The sequence below is a fragment of the Sorghum bicolor genome, chromosome 5, assembly GCF_000003195.3.
Source record: "Sorghum bicolor cultivar BTx623 chromosome 5, Sorghum_bicolor_NCBIv3, whole genome shotgun sequence".
Classification (NCBI taxonomy): Eukaryota; Viridiplantae; Streptophyta; class Magnoliopsida; order Poales; family Poaceae; genus Sorghum; species Sorghum bicolor.
Genome location: NC_012874.2, coordinates 63,134,614 through 63,155,296, shown reverse-complemented (window position 1 = coordinate 63,155,296; position 20,683 = coordinate 63,134,614). Strand labels below are relative to the sequence as shown.

The window sequence follows — 20,683 nt, the reverse complement described above, 5'->3', positions numbered from 1 at the left end:
CCACTAGAGGTACGCCACATGGATGTCGTACCGCCCCATCGCGGCATTGCACAGTGCTAGCCTATGCCTTTGTCGATGATCGATTGGCACACTGATGTCCTAGATTGGCTGACAGTGACACTAGACGTGCTTGCTGTCGTGGCCATTGTGTCCACACATAATTTCACCGTGCAACCACACTCGTACCATTGATAATGCATTAAATTATTCTCCTATTGCAACGCACGAGCATATTTGCTAGTAATATAATCAATTCCCAAATCACTTGATGCACTTGGTAACTAGGGCTCAAAACCTAGCTATCACTAGCCTAACATGTCACCTAAACAACCCTAGAGACCCCTTGCACATGCATTATGAACCTCACCCACGAATCAGACTTAAATCACACGAGTGAGCAACATGAGTACTATCACTACATGCAACCAAAACACACAGGACGCGGCTACGATATTGAATTAACTCAGATCCCTTTACTCTATTCAACTTTCTACCCTAGTGTTAGTTTGTAAGGGGACAAACTCAACTCAAATTAAACCACCAGGTACAGCCGTAACTGGTAGTAGCCATCATCCACTACTACGATTCATTTTGGGTGGCGTGACCCTTTTTAGAATGGAGGTGGGCGCGGCTTCACCGGTCGACAGCAGGCCTGCCTCGGTTAATAATTAATAGAGGTGATCATATTAGAAAAAACCGCCTCCACTAATGCACGTTAACAGAGGTAGTTGCCCTAACGTGCCCGCCTCCTTTAATTCTTTATTGGAGGCGGGCAGTTTAAAGGAACCGCCTCCGTTAATGTGTGATTAACGGAGGCGACCATTGTTGTATTGCTCGTCTCGATTATTTGTACAGCTATAAATGTACAGCAGCGATCCTTTCTTCCACCTAGCGACTCCTCCTCTAATTTTTAGGGTTTTGAGATCCAAAACCTTAAAAATTAAGCAAAATTTAGGGAGAGAAGTTTTGCTCTTGATTTGTTCAAGGAGGACACGTTAGAAGGTTAGAACACACTCTAAACCTTATTTCTTTTACTTCACCATTTGGGCTCTCTAGATTATCTAGATTTAAATCCATAGAGGGGAGAGAAAATAGTGGTTTTTAAGCTCTAGATCTATTATCTAGCTATGAACCCAAAGTTTACGAGAATCATAAACTGGAGCGACCAAGAGGCAGGGATCAAACTCAATGATTATGTATTGCCGGATCTCTTTTCTTCGAAGTAAAGATATATAGTGGACTGTTAGCGTTGTAGATCTTAGTTTCACAAGTGTAAACATTTGACATATATAGTTTGTGTAATCTAAATTCGAATGATGTTGCATGGTTGACATACTACGTAATATTATATGTGCTTTCATATATGCGTTTGATTTGCGAAAATATAATTTAAATTTAAATTCAAATTCAAATAGAAATGCAGAACTTTTTTTAATACTCAAATTAAATTTGAGGCAGACATTGTAAACTGGTCGTCTCCGTTAAAACTTTGATGGAGGCAGTCACGTACAAGTGCCCGCCTCTCTATTAATCTTTTTGATAGAGATGGTCGGCTTATGGTGCCCGCCTCCATTAATACGATTAATGGAGGCGGACAATTTAACCGCCTTGGTCACCGAGGCTTTTCACTACCAGACTCAGGTTTTTTTCTGGCGGTTTATAGTTTTCCTGTCGGTTTCTAGAAAACCGTCAGGAACCTAGACTACTCATGTCCGCAGAAAATAACCGTCAGGAGAGGCCCAAAGTATTCCTGTCGGTTTTCTGAAACCGCCACGAGTTTATACAAACCGACGGGAATTACTCATGTTCCTGATGGCCAGGAAGGCCCGACAGGAATCCTATCCTGATGCCCCATCCTCGCTCTCCCGCAGAAAGAAAATTCGGCCAATTTTTTTTCACGGCCACAGCTTTCCCGGCGCGGCCGAAAAAAATCATGTGGGTCCACGCACCATCCTCCACTCGGCACTCAAATAATAGAGTAAACCCTAAGAGGAACCCAATCCCCCACTCACTCCCTTCCCACGCCGCCACCGCCGTCGCACCCAGCGGCGCATCCTCTCTGTCCGTGCCGGCGCTGCTCCATCCCCGTGCGCTCCCTGCTCTGCACCTCACCTCTCCAGTCCCCGCGCATCATCTCCTCCGTCATAGCCTCACTCACTCATCACCGCCGCCGCCTTCCGGCCTGTTCACCTCCTCCGTTCGTGTCTGTGCCGCCAAACCTTGTCGCGCCCACTGCCGGCGGCGCCCCCTCGCATCCCGACCTGGTGGCGTCCTAGGCTAGGATGGTTGGATCTGCGACCCCGCCGACATATTCTCCACAGGGCGAACCTAGAGGCGGATCCAGGCGAGCGCCGTCCCCATCTGTGTGGGACTGGGGATTTTCCGATTTGAGGCGATGCAACAACGACCTGGAGGCACGACGAGATAGGGTTTTGGCAGGGCTGGGCCTCTTGCACATCCGGCATCTCAGGTGATTGATTCCTCCCTTATCCTGTTATTTGAGTCGAAGTTCTGCTGCATCTGAAGAGATTTATTACCACCGGCTTCTACATCTCACAGACTGAAAGTCCGTGCTTGATTCGAAATAGCATGCTAGTTCAGAAATCCAGAATAGTGGAGTGTTTTCCATTCCTCTCAAATCGTAGTCCATCTATTATAAGTAGTAACAGGACAGCTAGGATCAAGGTCACTCACATGACAGTTCAGTACTGGCGAAAAGACATGTTTAGTAAGGCCATCTAGCTGGGCTGAACTTGATTTTTATTAGGAAACAGGAGTGTTTTAAATGGTTGTGTGCATCAATTATAATTTGCCTATTTTCTTGGACTATTTTATTCGTTTCACACCTTTTACAATGACTATTAGAGACTGATGGTTTCTTTTAGCTAATAGTATTTCATTATGTGTTCGACTTGTTAGGAAGCACAAAAATTCAGGCACTCCATTATTAACTGCTAATTCAGTTTGTGGAATTGTAAGTCTGGAGGTTAGTTTCAATATTTAGCAACCTTCTTTTAATAATAGTATTTGCTTGTTTAGAAGCCTAGATGAAAATATAATTACTGAAATTAGTGAATCCAATATTCTCAAGCAGATAGTGATGACTTGGTTGAAATTTCAATGTTATAAAGCAGGCTGCATTCTCAAGTAGATGTATGAGATGCTGCTTTTTTGTTTCTCAAGTAGATGTTTGAAAATTGGGACCAGTTACTGAAGGAAAAAAAAACAGAACTGAAAAAATATAAGTGTGGGAGTGATATTTGGCTTTAAATAAAACTTAACTCTGCAACTAGCCTACATGAAGCATTTAGCTCTATGTGAGCTATATGCTTCATTCAGGAGCATAACACATAATAGTAAACCTGTATATGAATATGAATCTTCTCTGAATTTCATGTAAAGCTGCACCTTGTCTAACTATGAACATTGTCTGAAATTCATAGGGTACTGGGTCATCCCATGCTGGAAATAATGCCGCTTCTGGTCTCCCGAGCAATGATTTCAAAGAGACTTGTTGCTGTTGAAGGAAATTAACCTCTTTTGTGTAATTAGAAACTTAGTATATATATATATGTTAAGAGTGAAAATGCCTCTGTTATGTAGTTGTGATGCAGCTTTGAACCTGTGTAGGAGCTAGAATTGCTATGTAAACTCTTGAATTAGCATGAACTTTTATATATTGTGCAGTTTGCACTTGTGAACCATTCTGAAATCTACGAGTAATCATGCTCGAATAATTTATTAAATGTATTTTTGGAACAAAAGGATGGTTCTAACACCAATCTTGATCGAATGGTGCCACTGGTACTGTGGGGGTATGCGGCAGGAATTGGAAATGAATTTTGTTGATGTTTTCCTGACAGTTTGGGCGACAGGAAATGGACACAGGTATTCCTACCGGTGTGTAGCTCCTGTTGGGAATTCCTGCCGGTCACAATGTCAGGAGAAACAGTTTGAGTGGGCAATCTTGAACCGTCAGGAATTGCCGTCAGGAAAAGTTTTCTGTCGGCCGGCCGTCACGATTTCCTGTCGAGCTGTTCCTGACGGTCTATTCCTGACGGTTGGCCGACAGAAACATATATCCTGACGGTTTTCTGTCTATTCCTGACGGTTTTTGGCCGTCAGGATTTTTCCAGGATCTGGTAGTGTTTTGTTGGAGGCGGTTGCCTCTATTAAGGCCAGTCTTAATGTATGTTTCATGAGAGTGTCATACACATTAAATAGGATGCCACATAAACAAAATTGCTGACTTGGCAAGGTCATTAAATGAAAGAGTTTCATCAAATGAGAGAGGAGTTTTATCTCCATGAAACTCCTATAACTCGGTTACCTAGTTTATAGTCTTACCTAGTTTTATGGAGACGGTTAGGTTTTTTCCGCCTCCATTAACCAAAACCGACCACCTCCATTAAAGTTCCTATACTGATGATCGTCACCCATGCATGCAGGATCAGCTCAAACATGCATATGCATGATGACCAAAATATGAGCTGAACTGCTGCACTCCGCAGCGAGAGCGCCGGATGATCCGACTCATGGCGGCCACGAATGATTGCTACAACAATGCGTCACTCACACACTCACTCGTCACTCGTAGTAGCAGCCAATAAGGTGGTCATGTCATTAATAATGACCTAGGCAGATACTGAGTTCTAGGATTCTTGGTCTGCCTTGTTTAGTTCACTCAAAAACCAAAAACTTTTAAAGATTTTCCATTACACGAATCTTGCAGCACATGCATAGAATATTAAGGCCTTGTGTTTGCGAAAATTTTTAAGTTTGGCTATGGTAGCACTTACGTTTTTATTTGATAATTATTATTTAATCATGGACTAACTATACTCAAAATATTCGTCTCATAAATTATAGGTAAACTGTACAATTAGTTATCTTTTTTATTTATATTTAATGCTCCATGCATGTACCATAAGATTTGATGTGATGCAGAATCTAGAAAATTTTTAGGAACTAATTAAACAAGGCCTAAATATAGATGAAAACAAAAACTAATTGCACAATTTGCCTGTAAATCGTGAGACGAATCTTTTAAGTCTAGTTACTCCATGATTGAATAATATTCGTCAAATAAAAACAAAAGTGTTGCATTGTGAAAATCCAAAAAGTTTTTGGATCAATACGCTTATCCATGCCTAAAAAGAGGAGCACAAGAGATGAGAGAGCACTATAAAATAGGGGTACATTGGTGTTGTTTACTAGATGTGAAAACTTTTTGGATTTCGTCACTGTAGCACTTTCGTTTGTTTGTGGCAAATATTATCCAATCATAGACTAACTAGGGTCAAAAGATTCGTCTCGCGATTTACAGACAAACTGTGTAATTAGTTTTTATTTTCGTCTATATACAATGCTTCATGCATATGCCGTAAGATTCGATGTGACAAAAAATCTTAAAAACTTTTTGATTTTTTAGGTGAACTAAACAAGGCCATTGATATTTTATCTGGTGTCTTGGTAGTCGTGTATCAACCCAAAACGTCTCTAATTCTACTATAGAGGGAGTATGTGGAATTTGAGACATTTATCTCCACATCTCTAACCTTCATTTACCTGGCACGGCACACAATGCCACATCTGCTCCACAGGTAAATGAATGTCAATAAATATCTTAAATTCTACGTACTCACCTCAAAAACCAAAAAGTTTTCAAAATTCTCCGTCACATCAAATCTTTCGACACATGTATGAAGCATTAAATATAGACGAAAACAAAAACTAATTACACAGTTTAGCTGTAAATCGTGAGACGAATCTTTTGATCCTAGTTAGTCCATAATTAAATAATATTTGTTACAAACAAACGAAAGTGCTACAGTAGCGAAATCTAAAAAAATCACTAAACAAGATCCAAAATTAGAGACGTTTTAGGTTGATACACGGCTACCAAGATACCAATCAAATCTTAGTTAGGTTGATACCCTAAACCCTAAAACCCTAAACCCTATACCAACATAGTATATCCGTATTCTATAGTGCTCTCTTTGCTCCTCTTTTCAGGCATGGATATGCGTGCTGTAGGCTAGCTTGCTAGCGGAACAGTAGGTGGATAAACGTGCTCCACGTGAAACGACATTAGTACTGGCCTAGGTCATTAGTGCTCCACGTAAAATGACATGACGGCTCCACGTAAAATGACATGACGGCTGTCGGCTGGCCTTACTTGAAGCAAGGAAGATTTCGGCCGCCTCGATCCACTCATGGCCGCTAGTTAGGACATGAACCAATTGCTGCAACTGGACAGGTACGTGTCACTTGTAGCATGCAGCCAAGGTGGCCATGTCATCAAGCAAGGTGGATCTCCACTGCCACGATTTATGATTCACCAGCTTTGATTTGAACGTCCAGATAAGTGCTTCTATTGCTCTCCAGTATTTGGAGTACCTTGGGCCTTGTTTAGGCCTTGTTTAGTTTTCAAAAAAATTCAAGATTCTTCGTCACATTGAATCTTGCGGCACATGTATGGAGTATTAAATTTAGACGAAAATAAAAACTAATTACACAATTTGCCTATAAATCGCGAGATAAATATTTTGACTCTAATTAATTTATGATTGGACAATATTTGCCGCAAACAAACGAAAGTGTTACAGTACCCAAAATCTAAAATTTTTGCCAACTAAACCAGGCCTTAGTTCACCTCGAAATTCAAAAACTTTTTAAAATTCTTCGTCACATCAAATTTTGTGGTACATGCATGAAGCACTAAATGTAGAAAAAACAAAAACTAATTGCACAGTTTGTTTGTAATTTACGAGACGAATCTTTTGAGCCTAGTTAGTTTATGATTGGACAATATTTGCCACAAATAAACGAAAATGCTACAGTACCAAAATCCGGAATCTTTTCGGAACTAAATAAGGCCTTGACCTTAGTGTCAATTTCCTCTCTCTTTTTTTCGGACTGATGCCTCAGCTTGATACCGATCTAGTACAGCGTACACATTCCCTCAACAATCTAGCTTACTATTACTAAGGTGCCCTAAAGGAAGCTTCGCGTTAATCCTTACCAGACATGACAATAATCAGAAACATCTGATAACCTTCAATTTGATAGATTCTAATTACCATCGTAAATATTTTAGATCTATTCTGATTTATAAAAAAAACTACCCACCTCTACCGTTATAAAATATATGATAAAATAGCCTCCAATTTTGCATCCAAATTATCCACCATGCCATTATGATTTTGGATCTGCGGGGGTTTGGTTTTGGAGCATGGTTTTTTTCCCACGGATTTTTGGGTTTGGATAGCCGAAATCTCACGGGTTTAGGGCGGATTTTTTTTTTCACCCACAGATCACCATCAGGGCCCGAATCAATTTAGCCCACTAGTGACGCATTATCAACCTTAGCTATATAACCTTCAAATCTCTCACCTGGCCATCCACCCCACCCACCCGACAGTGCACGGACACTCATCCGCTCCCCACTCGGTGTGCTTGCTCTCTCTCTTGGCCATGGCGTCAAATCCAAGTGGCCGCATCGGCACATGGCCTCAAATCTAGTGGCCATATCTCTCTTTAGTGCCCATGGCGGTGGCTCGGTACATGTGGGAGGGAAACACGGGGGTATCTCAAAGTGCGGAGGCTAACCAATATTGGGTTTTGGATAATCCGTCGGGTTTTGAGATCCGTGGGATTCGGTTTCGGGGATGGATTGTCACCCCAACTGGTATTTAGGACGGATTCAAGTTTTAGATTCGGGTTTTGGATTTGGGTATCCTGACACTCCACCGGATCCGAACCCGCTCTGCTGTCATCCTTATTATGAAACATAATTAAAAATATCCTCTCTAAATTTGTATTTAAATTACCCACTTTTGCTATTATAAAATAAATTCAAAATAACTGCCTAAATTAGCATCTAAATTGTCCACCTATGTCATTATGAAAGCTACTTCCAAATAACTCATAATTTTGCATATACATTATGCAACTCAAATCACCATCATACTGATTTATAAAGAATTACCCCTCTACTACTATAACATGTATAATAAGTAACCTCCTAAATTGGCATCTAAATTACCCCACGTATGTCATTATGATGGAAACTTCCAAATAACTCCTAATTTTGTATCTAATAAAGTACACAACTCCAATATTATGCAAGAAAATTTAAAGTCACACCATAATATTTTTGTAAACTGACTACATTGATATTGTGAAAGACATTATGTTGTAAAGACATTTAATTATTAACTACATGTATATACATTAAACTATTATGGAACTAATTCGATATCAATAAAGTGCTTTATATATTTCTAAATTACACAGTCTACCATCGTTAAAAGTTAAAAGTAGACATAATGCTATGTACCACCATGTAGACCAAAATTAAACATGTATATATTAGTACAAAAGAACCAATAGAACCAACAATTTCATTCTAAATTATATTAATACTCAATGATAATAAATTTTTTAAGTTGCCATTTAAGTTTAAGCGCTATATTTTTATAAAACAATAGTACTACATATATAACTATTTCATATAAGAAATTTAACATCTTTGAGAGTTGTGCAAGCTGAGATGACTATTCATGTGCCATTATTTTAAGATGCAATAATTAATAGAGTTTCAACTTAACGTTTGGATACAAAATCGTAACAAATAGATTAAAATTTGAAACCCAAAATATAGATTCATGATGTCAAAAAAATGGATGCAATAAGATCTTTACAAGCATATAACTTAAGCTTAAGTTTCAACTAAATACATATCACACTAAAAAAAGATAAGTCCAAGAAATTCTAACTCGACTCGAGGTGCCTAATGGAGCTTTCATGTTAAATTCCATGAGATCTGCTAGGGGAAAAAAGATAAATATTATAAATTCTTACGAAAATCAGTAACTTGTACTCCTCAATAATCGTCATCCATGAATGCACGACAGGATCAGCTCAAACATGCATGATGACCATATATAGTATCAGGATGGAGAGCTGCACTATTTGCATGAGTGGGACGCCCTGTGCGCGGCTGTCCTTGAAGCATGACGCCCTGTTTAGTTTGAGGATGAAAATTTTTTGTGTGTCATATCGAATATGTCGGAAGGATATCGGGAAGGGTTTTTAGAAACTAATAAAAAAACAAATTACATAACTCGTCAGGAAACTGCAAGACAAATCTATTAAGTATAATTAATCTATCATCAGCACATTTAGGTTACTGTAGCACTTAAGGCTAATCATGGAGTAACTAGGCTTAAAAAATTCGTCTCGTGATTTTCAACCAAACTGTATAATTAGTTTATTTTTTTGTCTACATTTAATGTTCCATGCATGTGTCCAAAGATTCGATGGGATGGATGAAAAATTTTTGGGTGAGTAGCTAAACAGGGGCCTTATGACGACTCTTTCGGCCCCCTCGACTCATGGTGGACAGGCGTCACTTGTAGCATGCAGCCAAAAAGGTAGTCATGTCATGAAGCAAGGTTGATCTCCACTGCCCCCACGATTTAGGATTCTTCATCAGCTTTGGTTTTGCCGGTTAAGTCATCCATCGCTTTCTCTCCAGTATTTGGACTGGAGTATCTCTTGACCTCAGCGTCGATTTCCTCATGGGGCCTAACCATACTGTCCCAGAGTTCTTGGCGCTTCTTGCTCTGTTAGAAGATTTTGAGAGGCATCGTCTCAACCTCTCCGACAATCATTTTCCGACACACTGCCAACTCTGTTCTCGCTCCAACCTTAGAATGCTGGAGTATCTTCTCCTCTCCAACACATCGTTTTTTGGGCAGACGGCCTCCTCAACTTGATACCCATTTGATCTTTCATCAACAATCTGATCTTACGTTTACTAATTAGATGCTCCAACAGAGGCTCCATGTTAATTCGCACCAAACGATAAAATCTTAGAAATTCTCATATAGTAGTCACTACGGGAAACTGCTGATTTGCCGAGTGTAAAATAATTTGCCGGGAGCTTTTTATCGGGCACCCGGCAAAGACATTCTTTGCCGGGAGCCGGACAGAGAGGCTCCCGGCAAAGAGAAACACCCGGCAAAGCAGCCTTTGCCGGGAGCCAGGCACCCGGCAAAGGTCAGCCGTCGGCAAAATTAATTCTTTGCCGGGAGCCGGCACCCGGCAAAATATGACCGTCGGCAAAGCCGACCGGCGGGAAGGCAGCCACCTGCCGTCAGCCTTTGCCGGGTGCCACGCCGTTAGGCACCCGGCAAAGATTTTCTATTTTTTTAAAAAATAGTCTTTGCCGGGTGCCATTTGTGGCACCCGGCAAATTAATTTGGTTTTTTTTAGTTTTTTGGCCCCATTTTTTTTTGGGTGCCTTGATACAGTAATTGAATCCAAATTTCAAAAATTGGGATAATTTTAAGTTTTTAAACTATATTTCCTTAATTATATTCCTTTGGTTGAATTTTTCCTACTACTCCAAATTTAAACTGTAGGTACATTAAATAATAGAATTCAGTCTTTCCAAAAATGGTATTCATAATTTTTACCGTATGTTGATACAATATCCAAGACCTAGCATAAAATTTTGTGCATCATGATGTTGTAACATGAGGAGGTAATCGTAGAAAAAGTGTATTTTAATTATATAAAATCCAAACAAAATCTAAAAATCACGAAACTTGTTGATATATCTTGTTATGGTGTGTGGAGGCCGTGGTAAAAATTGAGAAAGTTTCGAGCAAGTTGTGACGTCACATGTGTGAAACCCAGACATCTCCACATGTGATGACTTATGATCACATGTAGAGATGTTCGGGTTTTATAAATCCAAAGTTATAACTTGCTCGAAACTTTTTCAATTTTTTATGAGGGCCTCGACACGTGATAACAAGACACCCCAACAAGTTTTATGATTTTCGGACTTTGTTTGGATTTTTTATAATTTAAATACACTTTCCCTGCAAGTACACCGTCATCTTACGTCAACAAGATGCGCGAAATTTCATGCTAGTTCCGGGATACGGTCTCAATATAGGCTAAAAATCATGAATACTATTTTCTGAATGACCAAATTCTGTTATTTTATGTACCTACTGTTCAAATTTGGAATATTCGAAAAAATTCAATGAAATAAAAATAATTAAAGAAATTTAGTAAAAGAACTCCAAATTATCTCAAATTTTGAAAAGGAGTTTTAGTTACTGTAGGAAAGCTCTAGAAAAAAATGAGGCCAAAAATATGAAAAAAAAATTAATTTGCCGGGTGCCAGGTGTGGCTCCCAGCAAAGAAGCCTTTGCCGGGTGCCTGATGGCCTGACACCCGGCAAAGGTCCGGCCCACCAAAATTCCAGGCCGCGCCCCCAGTCACCAAATTCGCGACGCCCTAGAGCCTTATCCAAATTCGCGACGCCCCCAGCGCCTACCTGCGCTCCTAGTGCGCTTCTGCCCGCGCCCCCGCCGCCGCGCCGCCGTGCCCCCGCGCCCCCGCCGCTCTGCTCCGGCCAGCAGGACCCGCCGCGCCCGCCCTCCACTCCCCCGCTCGCCCGCGTGCGGGTCGCACGCACGCCTCCCAGCGCGCTTCTGCCCGCGCCGCCGACGCGCCGCCGTGGCCCCGCGCCCCCGCCGCCGCGCCGCCGTGCCCCCACGCCCCCGCCGCTCTGCTCCGGTCAGCAGGACCCGCCCCTGACGCGCCCGCCCTCCACTCCCCCGCTCGCCCGCGTGCGGGTCGCACGCACGCGCCGCCCATCCCGCCCTGCGAGGACAAGTTCTTCATCAAGTCCCCCTGCTACGACTTCCTCTGGAGCGACAGCGGGAGCAATCGCATCAGGGGCATCGTCGACGCCGTCAGGAAGAACAAGCCCGGACGACCCATACTGCCCGAAAAGGTCCCGATCCCTTCCGACCCTCTCTCAACCCTCAGTTGTCGTTCTAGATCCGGCGAGTACATTCTTGTGGGGAATTTGTTGTTGTGCGATTTCCTGCGGACTTGCGGAATTGGTTTTTTTTTTTTTGAGTTGACTTGTCTGGATGGCGACGAATGCCCGTGCTCGCACGTTTCGCGTGATGATTTTGGATTTTCTGTCCCATTTTCTTTTTTTTAGAGGATGAATGCCGTGCTTAGATTTCAGTTCAGAAGTGAAACTTTTTTTGTCCAAGAGAAAGAAAACCGCAGGATCTTTGACACACAGAATTTTGCTGTGTTTAGGATTGGTTGTTGGGAACGGTGGAAGCTATGCATTAGCATGCGCCTATTGGTTTTGGAATTTAAAAAAAAATAGTTCAGCTTGCTTGCAGCTGAATAATATATTCATCCATCTTTAGTGTATATTATGTATATGTCTGATCAGGACCACCACATATGTAATTCGCTACACCTAGTGATCTGAATTACTGAACTCACAAATTCACATGAATTATTTGTATCATTAGGCATTAGCAGAGTAAATGAAGAATGAGATTACTGCATGTCGCATGAATGAAAACTTAAAAAAAACATGCAGAGCAGGGTTGTGCATGCTATTCATGCTCTAGTTTCCAGAACCTGTGCTATTCCTGCTCCTGTCTGCTTTAGTTTTCAGAATGGTTGCACCTCCATTTAAATCATGTACTGTGAATATGCAGTGATGGCCATTAACACTAACATAGCTATCTATCTAAATGTACTGTTTTAGAGGATGATTCTGTGCACAATGGAGGGATGCTAATGTCTTGTTCATGTCAAGTGTCAATCACTCCAGTTTGTTCTTTTCAGATAATACCAATTGGCCTAAGATAACTCCAGTTATGTTATTTTTTAATATCTATTAGTATATGGCTAGTGACGTTATTTGTTAATATCTACTTATAATTTTTGTGTGGTTATATTGTTCAGTACAGTTACTATGCCTTATATCATTGATCCAGTGAACTAGTTGAATGTTTATTTCCCTTTTTATATACATCGAATATATGGTATGTGTATTGGGTTGTTTCATAAAAATGTAGCTAATAGTACTCGAATTTATGTATTGGGTATATATGTGGTTGTTGGCCTTTGTGCCATGTTTTTTTGCAGGTTTTGGGAACCTCCCCGTGCAGGGGAGGTGCTGCCAAAATTTTCAGTCGACACTAACCATTTTTGCCCCCTTTTGCAGGAGGACTTGTGTGAGGGACTCGGCAACCCCGATTGTCTTCGTCGGCGTTAAGGGTCTTCCTGCACCACGTCGACTCGCCACTGCACCGACTCAGAATATGGAGACAAGCAGGAGCGGGTCAGGAGAGAGTTTTGGGTAAGCCTCCTTCGCACAATTTTGATCAATACATCGAATTCATTTGACAGATTTTGACATAATGATTCAATACATTGTGTTTGTCTGCAGAAATTTTTCAAGTGTGAAGAGGGATATGAGGTGATGGCGGAGAAGAACTTGGTGAAAGGTGCTAGGAAAGGCATTTCCGACATGCACTACGAGGAGCGCCTCATTTGCATCGTCAAGTACCATGCCAAGCGACTTGGTCAGAAAATCACCAAGACACGGGCAAGACAAAGGCCTTTGACCAGGGAATAGTTCCTTGAGGTAAATGAAGAAGTTAAATACTTTGTCATTCAGTAGCTTTAATTTGCTCGTCTTATATCTCAAACTCTTTGTGACATGTAGAAGATTCCTTGGTGGTGCGAGTCGTATGCCGACTGTTGGGAGATGATTGTGGACAGGTGGTTCACAGCGGAGTATATCCAGGAGCACGAATCCCACCGGAATCGGGCCTTGCAGGCGAGAGGCCCCACACACCACCAAGGCAGTCGCAGCCTCAGCGCGTACAAGCAAGCATGGGTACGTGAATTCATTTTTAGTATTCCGACACTCCATTTTGCATGTTTCTTCTAATAATCTTGTTGTCTTTCTCGCAGTCGGTGTCGCATAGTGGCCAGTCTGTGTCCACGTTCATGGCGTATGGACTTGCCCGCAAGGGAAAGGCGACTTCTAGTGCCACCTTCAGCCCCGACGACCCGCCCGAGTCGTACAGCAATCCGAACGCCTACACCCGCATCAGCTCCTATGCCTCGGAGGCATGGTCGGTCCAGGGGCCAGACTGGGATCCGAGCACCGACGATATAGATGGGCCGATTGTCATGAGGATTGGACAAGGCAAGAAGCATGGGCGGTACTGGCTTGGCGATGGCAGCCTCGACACCAGCTCTGTTCCCAGCCTCTCCCAGATCCGGGCACAGACCCCGACCGGAGGCCCGGCCATATGCCAACGGTCGTCCCCTTCATAGCAGCGGGTCGATGCACTCTAGGTTTGTCCCGTTTAACTGTTCGTACAATTATCCATGCATAACTTAGTTGCCTTTGAATCACTGAAACATATGGGTTGAAATGTTGTAGGCCGAGAACGAGAGGATGGCTCAGGAGCTGCGAGACCTGGCTGCGAGGACCGAGCAGGCCGAGCGAGAACGACAGGCCGAGCGGGAAAGGCAGGCCAAGCAGTTGGTGGAGATTATGGCGTACCTGCACAACATTGGCCACCTCACCGGTGTACAACCGCCACAATTCACTCCACCGCCGTAAGTTTTCGCTAGCCCGGTGAGTTTCAAACCAAATTGCATCAGTTCATGCTTTCAGTAGATGACCGCTCTAACACATGCAATCTCTTGTCCTTTATGCAGCCTCCGTCGGCGGGTTCGAATAACCCATCTCAGGCGCAAGCAGGTGACGGTGCTTTTCCTTCACCAGGCACTCAGTTTCCACCTCAGCTCTAGTTTGTTTATCTTTTTCACCACTTGATGGACATGTGATGGACTGTGAACGACTATCGACTTGTGAAGATGGATATTGAACCTATTATGTTTATGTCGTCGTGTATGTGAGATATTGTGTGCTTGTGATGTGATATAGATGTGGATTTGAGTTTGTGATGAGATGGATACGATATATATGTGCTATATTGTGTTTGTGATATCAGAAATGTGATATATATATATCTATTATATGTTGTGTTTGTGATTATAGAATTAAAAAATAAAAATAAAAAAATAATTTTAGAGCCTTTGCCGAGTGTTCTAGCTCTGGCACCCGGCAAAGCTGGGAATTTACATGTTCAGGCTTCCCAGCTTTGCCGGGTGTCAGAGCCAGGACACCCGGCAAATAATTATTTTTAAAAAAGTTGGAAAACCCTTTGCCGGGTGCTGGCCGCCGGCAAAAAAATTTGAAAAAAAAAATCTAAATTCTTTGCCGGGAGCCTCTGACATGGCACCCGGCAAAGAATCGGCTGAAGGCATCTCGCAGTGACGGTCACTTTTCTTTGCCGGGAGCCTGGCCCGGCTCCCGGCAAAGACTTTTCCGGGTGTCCGACAAAAAGCTCCCAGCAAAGACTCCTTTGCCGGGTGTTTTTGGTATTTTGCCGGGTGCTATTTGCTCTCGGCAAAGCGCCTAAATCCTGTAGTGAGTCAGAAACATCTAACCTTCAATTTCATAATAGTCCATCAATCCGTGTGGGAAACATTGAGATACTTGAGAAATAGAATACTTTTTATTTAATATATATTAACTAATAAAAATACTTCATATATTTAACTTTTATTTGAGTCTAGATTTACACAGTGCAGAATTGTCATCAGCACGAGTAAGAGAGATTGTTGTGTGGCACGGGTACTAATGGAACATTGACCTGAAAATAATGTGACATTAAATTTGATTCTATGGTTGTGTGTTTCCTTTTCTTCCTTTGTTTAATATATGGGCTAGCTAGATGTCTCTCCTTACAAATTGAATAGTGTGATATATAATAAATATAAATAAGTCCTCTAACCCATGTTGAATTGTGTCCTTGGGGAACTTTCTATGAAATATTTAGGAAATCCAATCAGTGATCATTACATAGCCCTGTGTTAGACCAGGAGTTGCCGGAGTGGATTGTTCCCCGGTGAACGCAAGGGAGCCTAACCCACCACCGGGCTACTGTCACACCCGGATGTAAAAGAGCATTCGGGTGCCAAATCACATGTGCGCCAGGATCTCAAATTCACACACATGGACCGACATCATCAATGGTACAAAACACAGTGTTCAAACGAATTACATAAATGAGAGTAAAAGTACCATTATTACAAGCCAAATGTTTATCAAAGTGCGGAGGGGAAACATAAACTAAACTGTTCCATAAATAAAGGGAAAACTAAACGCCGACGTAGCAGGACCACCTTGCCACAGGAAGGTCGACGGCAGAACCACACGAGCCTAACAACCAGGAGACACAGGGTAGTCCTCAGGGAAATCGCAATTGTACTCCTGATCGTCCGAGCAACCTTTAATGATTATAGCAAGGGTGAGCTCATGTCGAACTCAGCAAGCACAGACGGAAAGTAATGACATGCAAGGCTTAAAACAAGGTAAAGCTGACTTGGTTTGACTGCGGTAGCATTTTAGTTGATCACTTTTAATTATAACAATTACTGGAACAACCTATTACTAAATATGAGTAGCATAAACCCAACCCTTAATTAGTGTAAGTAGTAATTAGCATCTTTTAAAAGACTATCCTAATTATTATAGTAATCCAGGGATTAACCCCCAATTATTAACACAGGATAGCAATCCTGCCAACACGGAATAGCCATTCCGCCAAAACACGAGGTAGCAACCTCGCCAAGTTCCATCTCCAAGTATCCAGTGAATCCAATTTGCTCATCAAGTGAGGGTCTGGGCCGCTCGTGACCGTGAGCACGGCTGATATATCAGTTTTACACTCTGCAGAGGTGTGCACGTTCACTCCAAGTCGTGATTCCCATTTGCCCGGGGTCGCGACTCCCCAAAACACTTCCAAGGTGAGCAGGCAGGGTCTCACTACGAGACCTTTCACAGGGTCCAACTAATAGGATGCCACTCGCAAGTTTTTGCCGGGGCGCTCGGCAGTCGATACCCATAGCCATGGCGTACCGATCAATCGACAACTTAATATTCATTACCCAAGTTACTTCCTCACGCCTACCCGGAAAGTAACACCCTACTAGTGGAGGTCCTGCTAATTAGTCAAGCCAGAGCCATATAGCTTGGAGCTGCACGGTAAGTCCCAGGGGGCCGCTCCCTGACTAAGTCCTTACGGAGAGCAGAGACGGGTACGCCCGGCAAACCGGACCACCAACGGTACCCGCTCCCCCTGTCACCACCATCATCACGATGCTCATAAGCATCCAACATCGCCATCACCGCAGTGACCAAAGATTCAGCACAATTTAAGCATCAAGTTGAGTAGAGACTAATACTTGTTTAGGCATGTGTATAAGATGAGTAGAGCAGCTAAGCAAACCTAGTATAGTCTAGTCTACCCAAATACATAACCCCAGGTGAGCAAGGAATAATAAGTAAAGCTAGTCATGTCCTTAGGGTTTGCATTCATTGGACACATGCATATAAAGTAAATGGCATTAATGAGTAGGTTCAAAATGATCGAATGGTGTCTGCACTTGCCTTGATCGAAGTCGGGTTGCTCGAACTCAGCGGGATCCTAAACCTCTTCCTTCACGAACGTCTCGTTAGCTATACGCGACAATCATCAATCATAGGAACAATACATGCAAGCAAACAAACTTAATCAGAAACAGTACACCAAAGCATGCGAAAACAAAAAGCAACTGCACTACTGTATTCTACTCGACGAAACGAAATCATAGCGACCAGAATCACCTCGTGCGGCCTGGCCACGTGGCGGCGCGCGGTTGGCCGGTCCATGGCGCGGGCTGTGGACCGGGGGAGGGGCGGCGGTCCACCGGTCCATGGTGGACCGGGGGAGGCGCTGGCTGCTGCGTGGACCGAGTCCACGTGGACCGGCCGCACGAGGCCCTGGGCCGCGGTCCACCGTGGACCGCGCGCCGGTGCAGGGGCGGGTGCGTGCGCAGGGGCGCCGGCGGGCGGCGGTGGCGCCATGGGCGCCGCCCGGAGCTTCGGCGGCGGTGCTGCAGGGCACGGGGGAGCGTGCCGAGGGCACGGGCGGGGTCGGCGCGACACGACGAGCGCGATGGCGAGCTCACCTCCGCGAAACGACGAAGTCAAAGAGAAGCTCGACGGCGGCGGTTTCGACGGCGGCGGCGCGAGCTTGGCGAGAACGGTGGCGGCGCGGATTTCGAAGCTAGGGTTCTAGGGGGGTTCGCGAGCGGCGGCTGGGGGGCTATTTAAAGGCACGACGATCCTTGGGGCGCGTGCGGCTCGGATTGGGGGCGCCGCGCGCGGAAACCGGGGCGTCGGTTGCGCCCCGAGTCCGTCCCGGCCGGAGGTGGAAGAAGGCGGTGGGTCCCACTCGCGGGGCCCACGCGTCAGCGACTGCGGGCGGGGGCAGCGGGGGTGAGTGTGGGGCCGGCTGCTGCCGTGCGGCTTGGGCCGCGGCCCACTTGGGCACGAGGGGAGAGGGGAGGGGTGCGGGGGTGCTGGGCCGAGAATCGGCCCAGGTGAGAGCTCTCCCCTTTTTTTTTAATTTTTTTTTTGCTCCAAAACAAAACAAAACAAGCATCAGCAAAATAAATAAAATCAAGCAAAATTATGCAGCAGCATGAATGCAAAAAAAATCAAACACGTTTCTACCTTATATTTTATTTTAATTAATTTTGTAAATTATTTAATAATTCTCCAAAAATTCAAACTAAGCCAAAATTAAATCAAATTTAAACTGAATGTGAAATTCAAAAATTTGGAGTGTTATAAACCTACCCCCCTTAAAAGAATCTCGTCCTCGAGATTAGGATGAACCAGGGAATAACTGAGGGTATTTGGATATTAGATCATCTTCTCTTTCCCAGGTTGCTTCTTCCTCGGAATGGTGTTTCCATTGTACTTTACACATCCTGATAGTTTTACTCCTGGTAATTCTCTCTGCTGTGTCCAGAACTTTGATAGGACTCTCTTCATAAGTTAGATCCTCCTGTAAATCCAGTTCCTCCAGTGGCAACTGTTCCTCAGGCACTCTCAAACATTTCTTGAATTGGGAGACATGGAAGACATTGTGCACATTGGATAAGCTGGCAGGCAATTCAAGCTCATAAGCCACTTCTCCTTTTCTTTCCAAGATCTTGAAAGGACCAACGTATCTTGGAGCTAGCTTTCCCTTGACATTGAATCTCTTTAGACCTCTCATTGGAGACACCTTCAGGTATACATAATCACCTGCCTGAAATACAAGTTCCCTTCGTCTCACATCAGCATAACTCTTCTGTCTAGACTGAGCTGCCTTCAGAGTTTGTCGGATGAACTGAACTCTTTCTTCGGCTATTCTCAATGAATCAGGGCCGAACACTTGCCTTTCACCAGTCTGGTTCCAGAACAATGGAGTCCTACACTTCCTTCCATACAAGGCTTCAAAAGGAGTCATCTTAAGACTAGTCTGATAACTGTTGTTATAGGAGAACTCAGCGTAGGGCAAACTAGCATCCCAACTATCCCCATACTGTAAAGCACAAGACCTGAGCATATCCTCTACTATCTGGTTGACTCTCTCTGTCTGACCATCGGACTGAGGGTGATAAGCAGTACTGAATCTGAGCTCGGTTCCCAAAGCATCATGTAACTTCTCCCAAAATTTTGATGTAAACTGTGTACCTCTATCAGACACAATCCTCTTAGGAACTCCATGCAGACACACAATCCGTTCCATATACTTTTCTGCTAACTGATCTCCACGGTAGTTAGTTCTGACCGGTATGAAATGAGCTACCTTGGTCAATCGATCTACTACAACCCATATTGAGTCATAACCTCGTTGAGTTTTCGGCAATCCCACTATGAAGTCCATGCTGATCTCATCCCACTTCCACTCAGGTATCTTCAACGGTTGCAACAACCCTGCTGGCCTCTGATGTTCCGCTTTCACTCTCTGACAGGTGTCACACAATGCCACATATTCACCAATATCTTTCTTCATACCAGGCCACCAATAGTTTTGCTTCAAGTCCTGATACATCTTAGTACCTCCTGGATGAATAGAGTAAGCAGATTCATGGCACTCCTTCAGTATCACATCCTTGATTCTCTGAATATCAGGCACACACAATCGGTCCTTGTGCCAAACAATCCCTTCTTGATCAACTTTGAATCCAGGTGCTCTACCTTCCTCTATCAGCTTAAGTATCTTTTTGATCTCTTCATCCTCTTTCTGACCTTTTCTGATCTCTTGCTCAAGAGTTGGTTCTATGTCCATGGAAGTACCTTGGGTATTAGCAACAAACCCCAAATTGAGATACTCAAATTCTGCCAGTAGTTCCATCGGTAACTCCGTGGCTTCCATCATATTCACTTGACTCTTTCTACTCAGAGCATCAGCAACTACATTAGCCTTGCCAGGGTGGTAATGAATCTCCAGTTCATAGTCCTTGATCAATTCTAACCATCTTCTCTGTCTCAGATTCAAGTCATTCTGAGTGAAGATGTATTTCAGACTCTTGTGATCCGTGTAGATATCACACTTATGACCCAGAATATAGTGTCTCCAGATCTTCAGTGAATTGACCACAGCTGCTAACTCAAGGTCATGAGTTGGATAATTCACCTCATGTTTCTTCAACTGTCTAGATGCATAGGCAATCACCTTTCCCTCTTGCATCAATACACATCCCAAACCTTGCTTGGAAGCATCACAATAGATAGAAAAACTTTTAGTCACATCAGGCAAAGTCAGAATTGGTGCAGTAGTCAACCTCTTCTTCAACTCCTCAAAACTAGCCTGACACTGTTCATTCCACTTGAATGGCTTACCCTTCTCTAACAAAGCGGTCATGGGCTTGG

The 20,683-nt window shown here is 43.5% G+C and overlaps 2 protein-coding genes and 1 long non-coding RNA gene across 5 annotated transcripts; all 3 read left to right on the top strand.

Moving 5' to 3' along the window:
• LOC110435485 lies at nucleotides 1,965-3,764 on the top strand. 2 transcript variants are annotated; one of them, XM_021461065.1, is made up of 3 exons: nucleotides 1,976-2,470; nucleotides 2,920-2,986; nucleotides 3,444-3,764. In XM_021461065.1, the coding sequence occupies exons 1-3, from the start codon at nucleotides 2,283-2,285 to the stop codon at nucleotides 3,522-3,524; spliced, it is 336 nt and encodes a 111-aa protein (XP_021316740.1). In that variant the 5' UTR covers nucleotides 1,976-2,282; the 3' UTR covers nucleotides 3,525-3,764. The 2 variants fall into 2 exon arrangements, 1 of the variants encoding a protein (XP_021316740.1); XR_002453195.1 differs by lacking the exon at nucleotides 2,920-2,986 and having other exon boundaries at nucleotides 1,965-2,470.
• Nucleotides 11,591-14,875, top strand: LOC110435479. 2 transcript variants are annotated; one of them, XR_002453185.1, is made up of 7 exons: nucleotides 11,591-11,821; nucleotides 13,070-13,204; nucleotides 13,295-13,492; nucleotides 13,577-13,747; nucleotides 13,825-14,214; nucleotides 14,303-14,500; nucleotides 14,584-14,875. It is a non-coding gene; the product is annotated as an uncharacterized LOC110435479 (long non-coding RNA). The 2 variants fall into 2 exon arrangements; XR_002453184.1 differs by having other exon boundaries at nucleotides 11,592-11,821; nucleotides 13,574-13,747.
• On the top strand, nucleotides 17,643-18,053 carry LOC110435981 (glycine-rich cell wall structural protein-like). Its single transcript, XM_021462109.1, has one exon. The coding sequence runs from the start codon at nucleotides 17,643-17,645 to the stop codon at nucleotides 18,051-18,053; it is 411 nt and encodes a 136-aa protein (XP_021317784.1).

What these genes read in the sequence shown, in the direction of transcription:
- LOC110435485 (XM_021461065.1), top strand. Translation starts at nt 2,283, where the DNA reads ATGGTTGGATCTGCGACCCCGCCGACATATTCTCCACAGGGCGAACCT. An exon ending in TTGCACATCCGGCATCTCAG is followed by an intron (nt 2,471 to 2,919) that starts GTGATTGATTCC and finishes TCGACTTGTTAG; the next exon opens with GAAGCACAAAAATTCAGGCA. An exon ending in GTGGAATTGTAAGTCTGGAG is followed by an intron (nt 2,987 to 3,443) that starts GTTAGTTTCAAT and finishes TGAAATTCATAG; the next exon opens with GGTACTGGGTCATCCCATGC.
- LOC110435981 (XM_021462109.1), top strand. Translation starts at nt 17,643, where the DNA reads ATGGCGCGGGCTGTGGACCGGGGGAGGGGCGGCGGTCCACCGGTCCAT.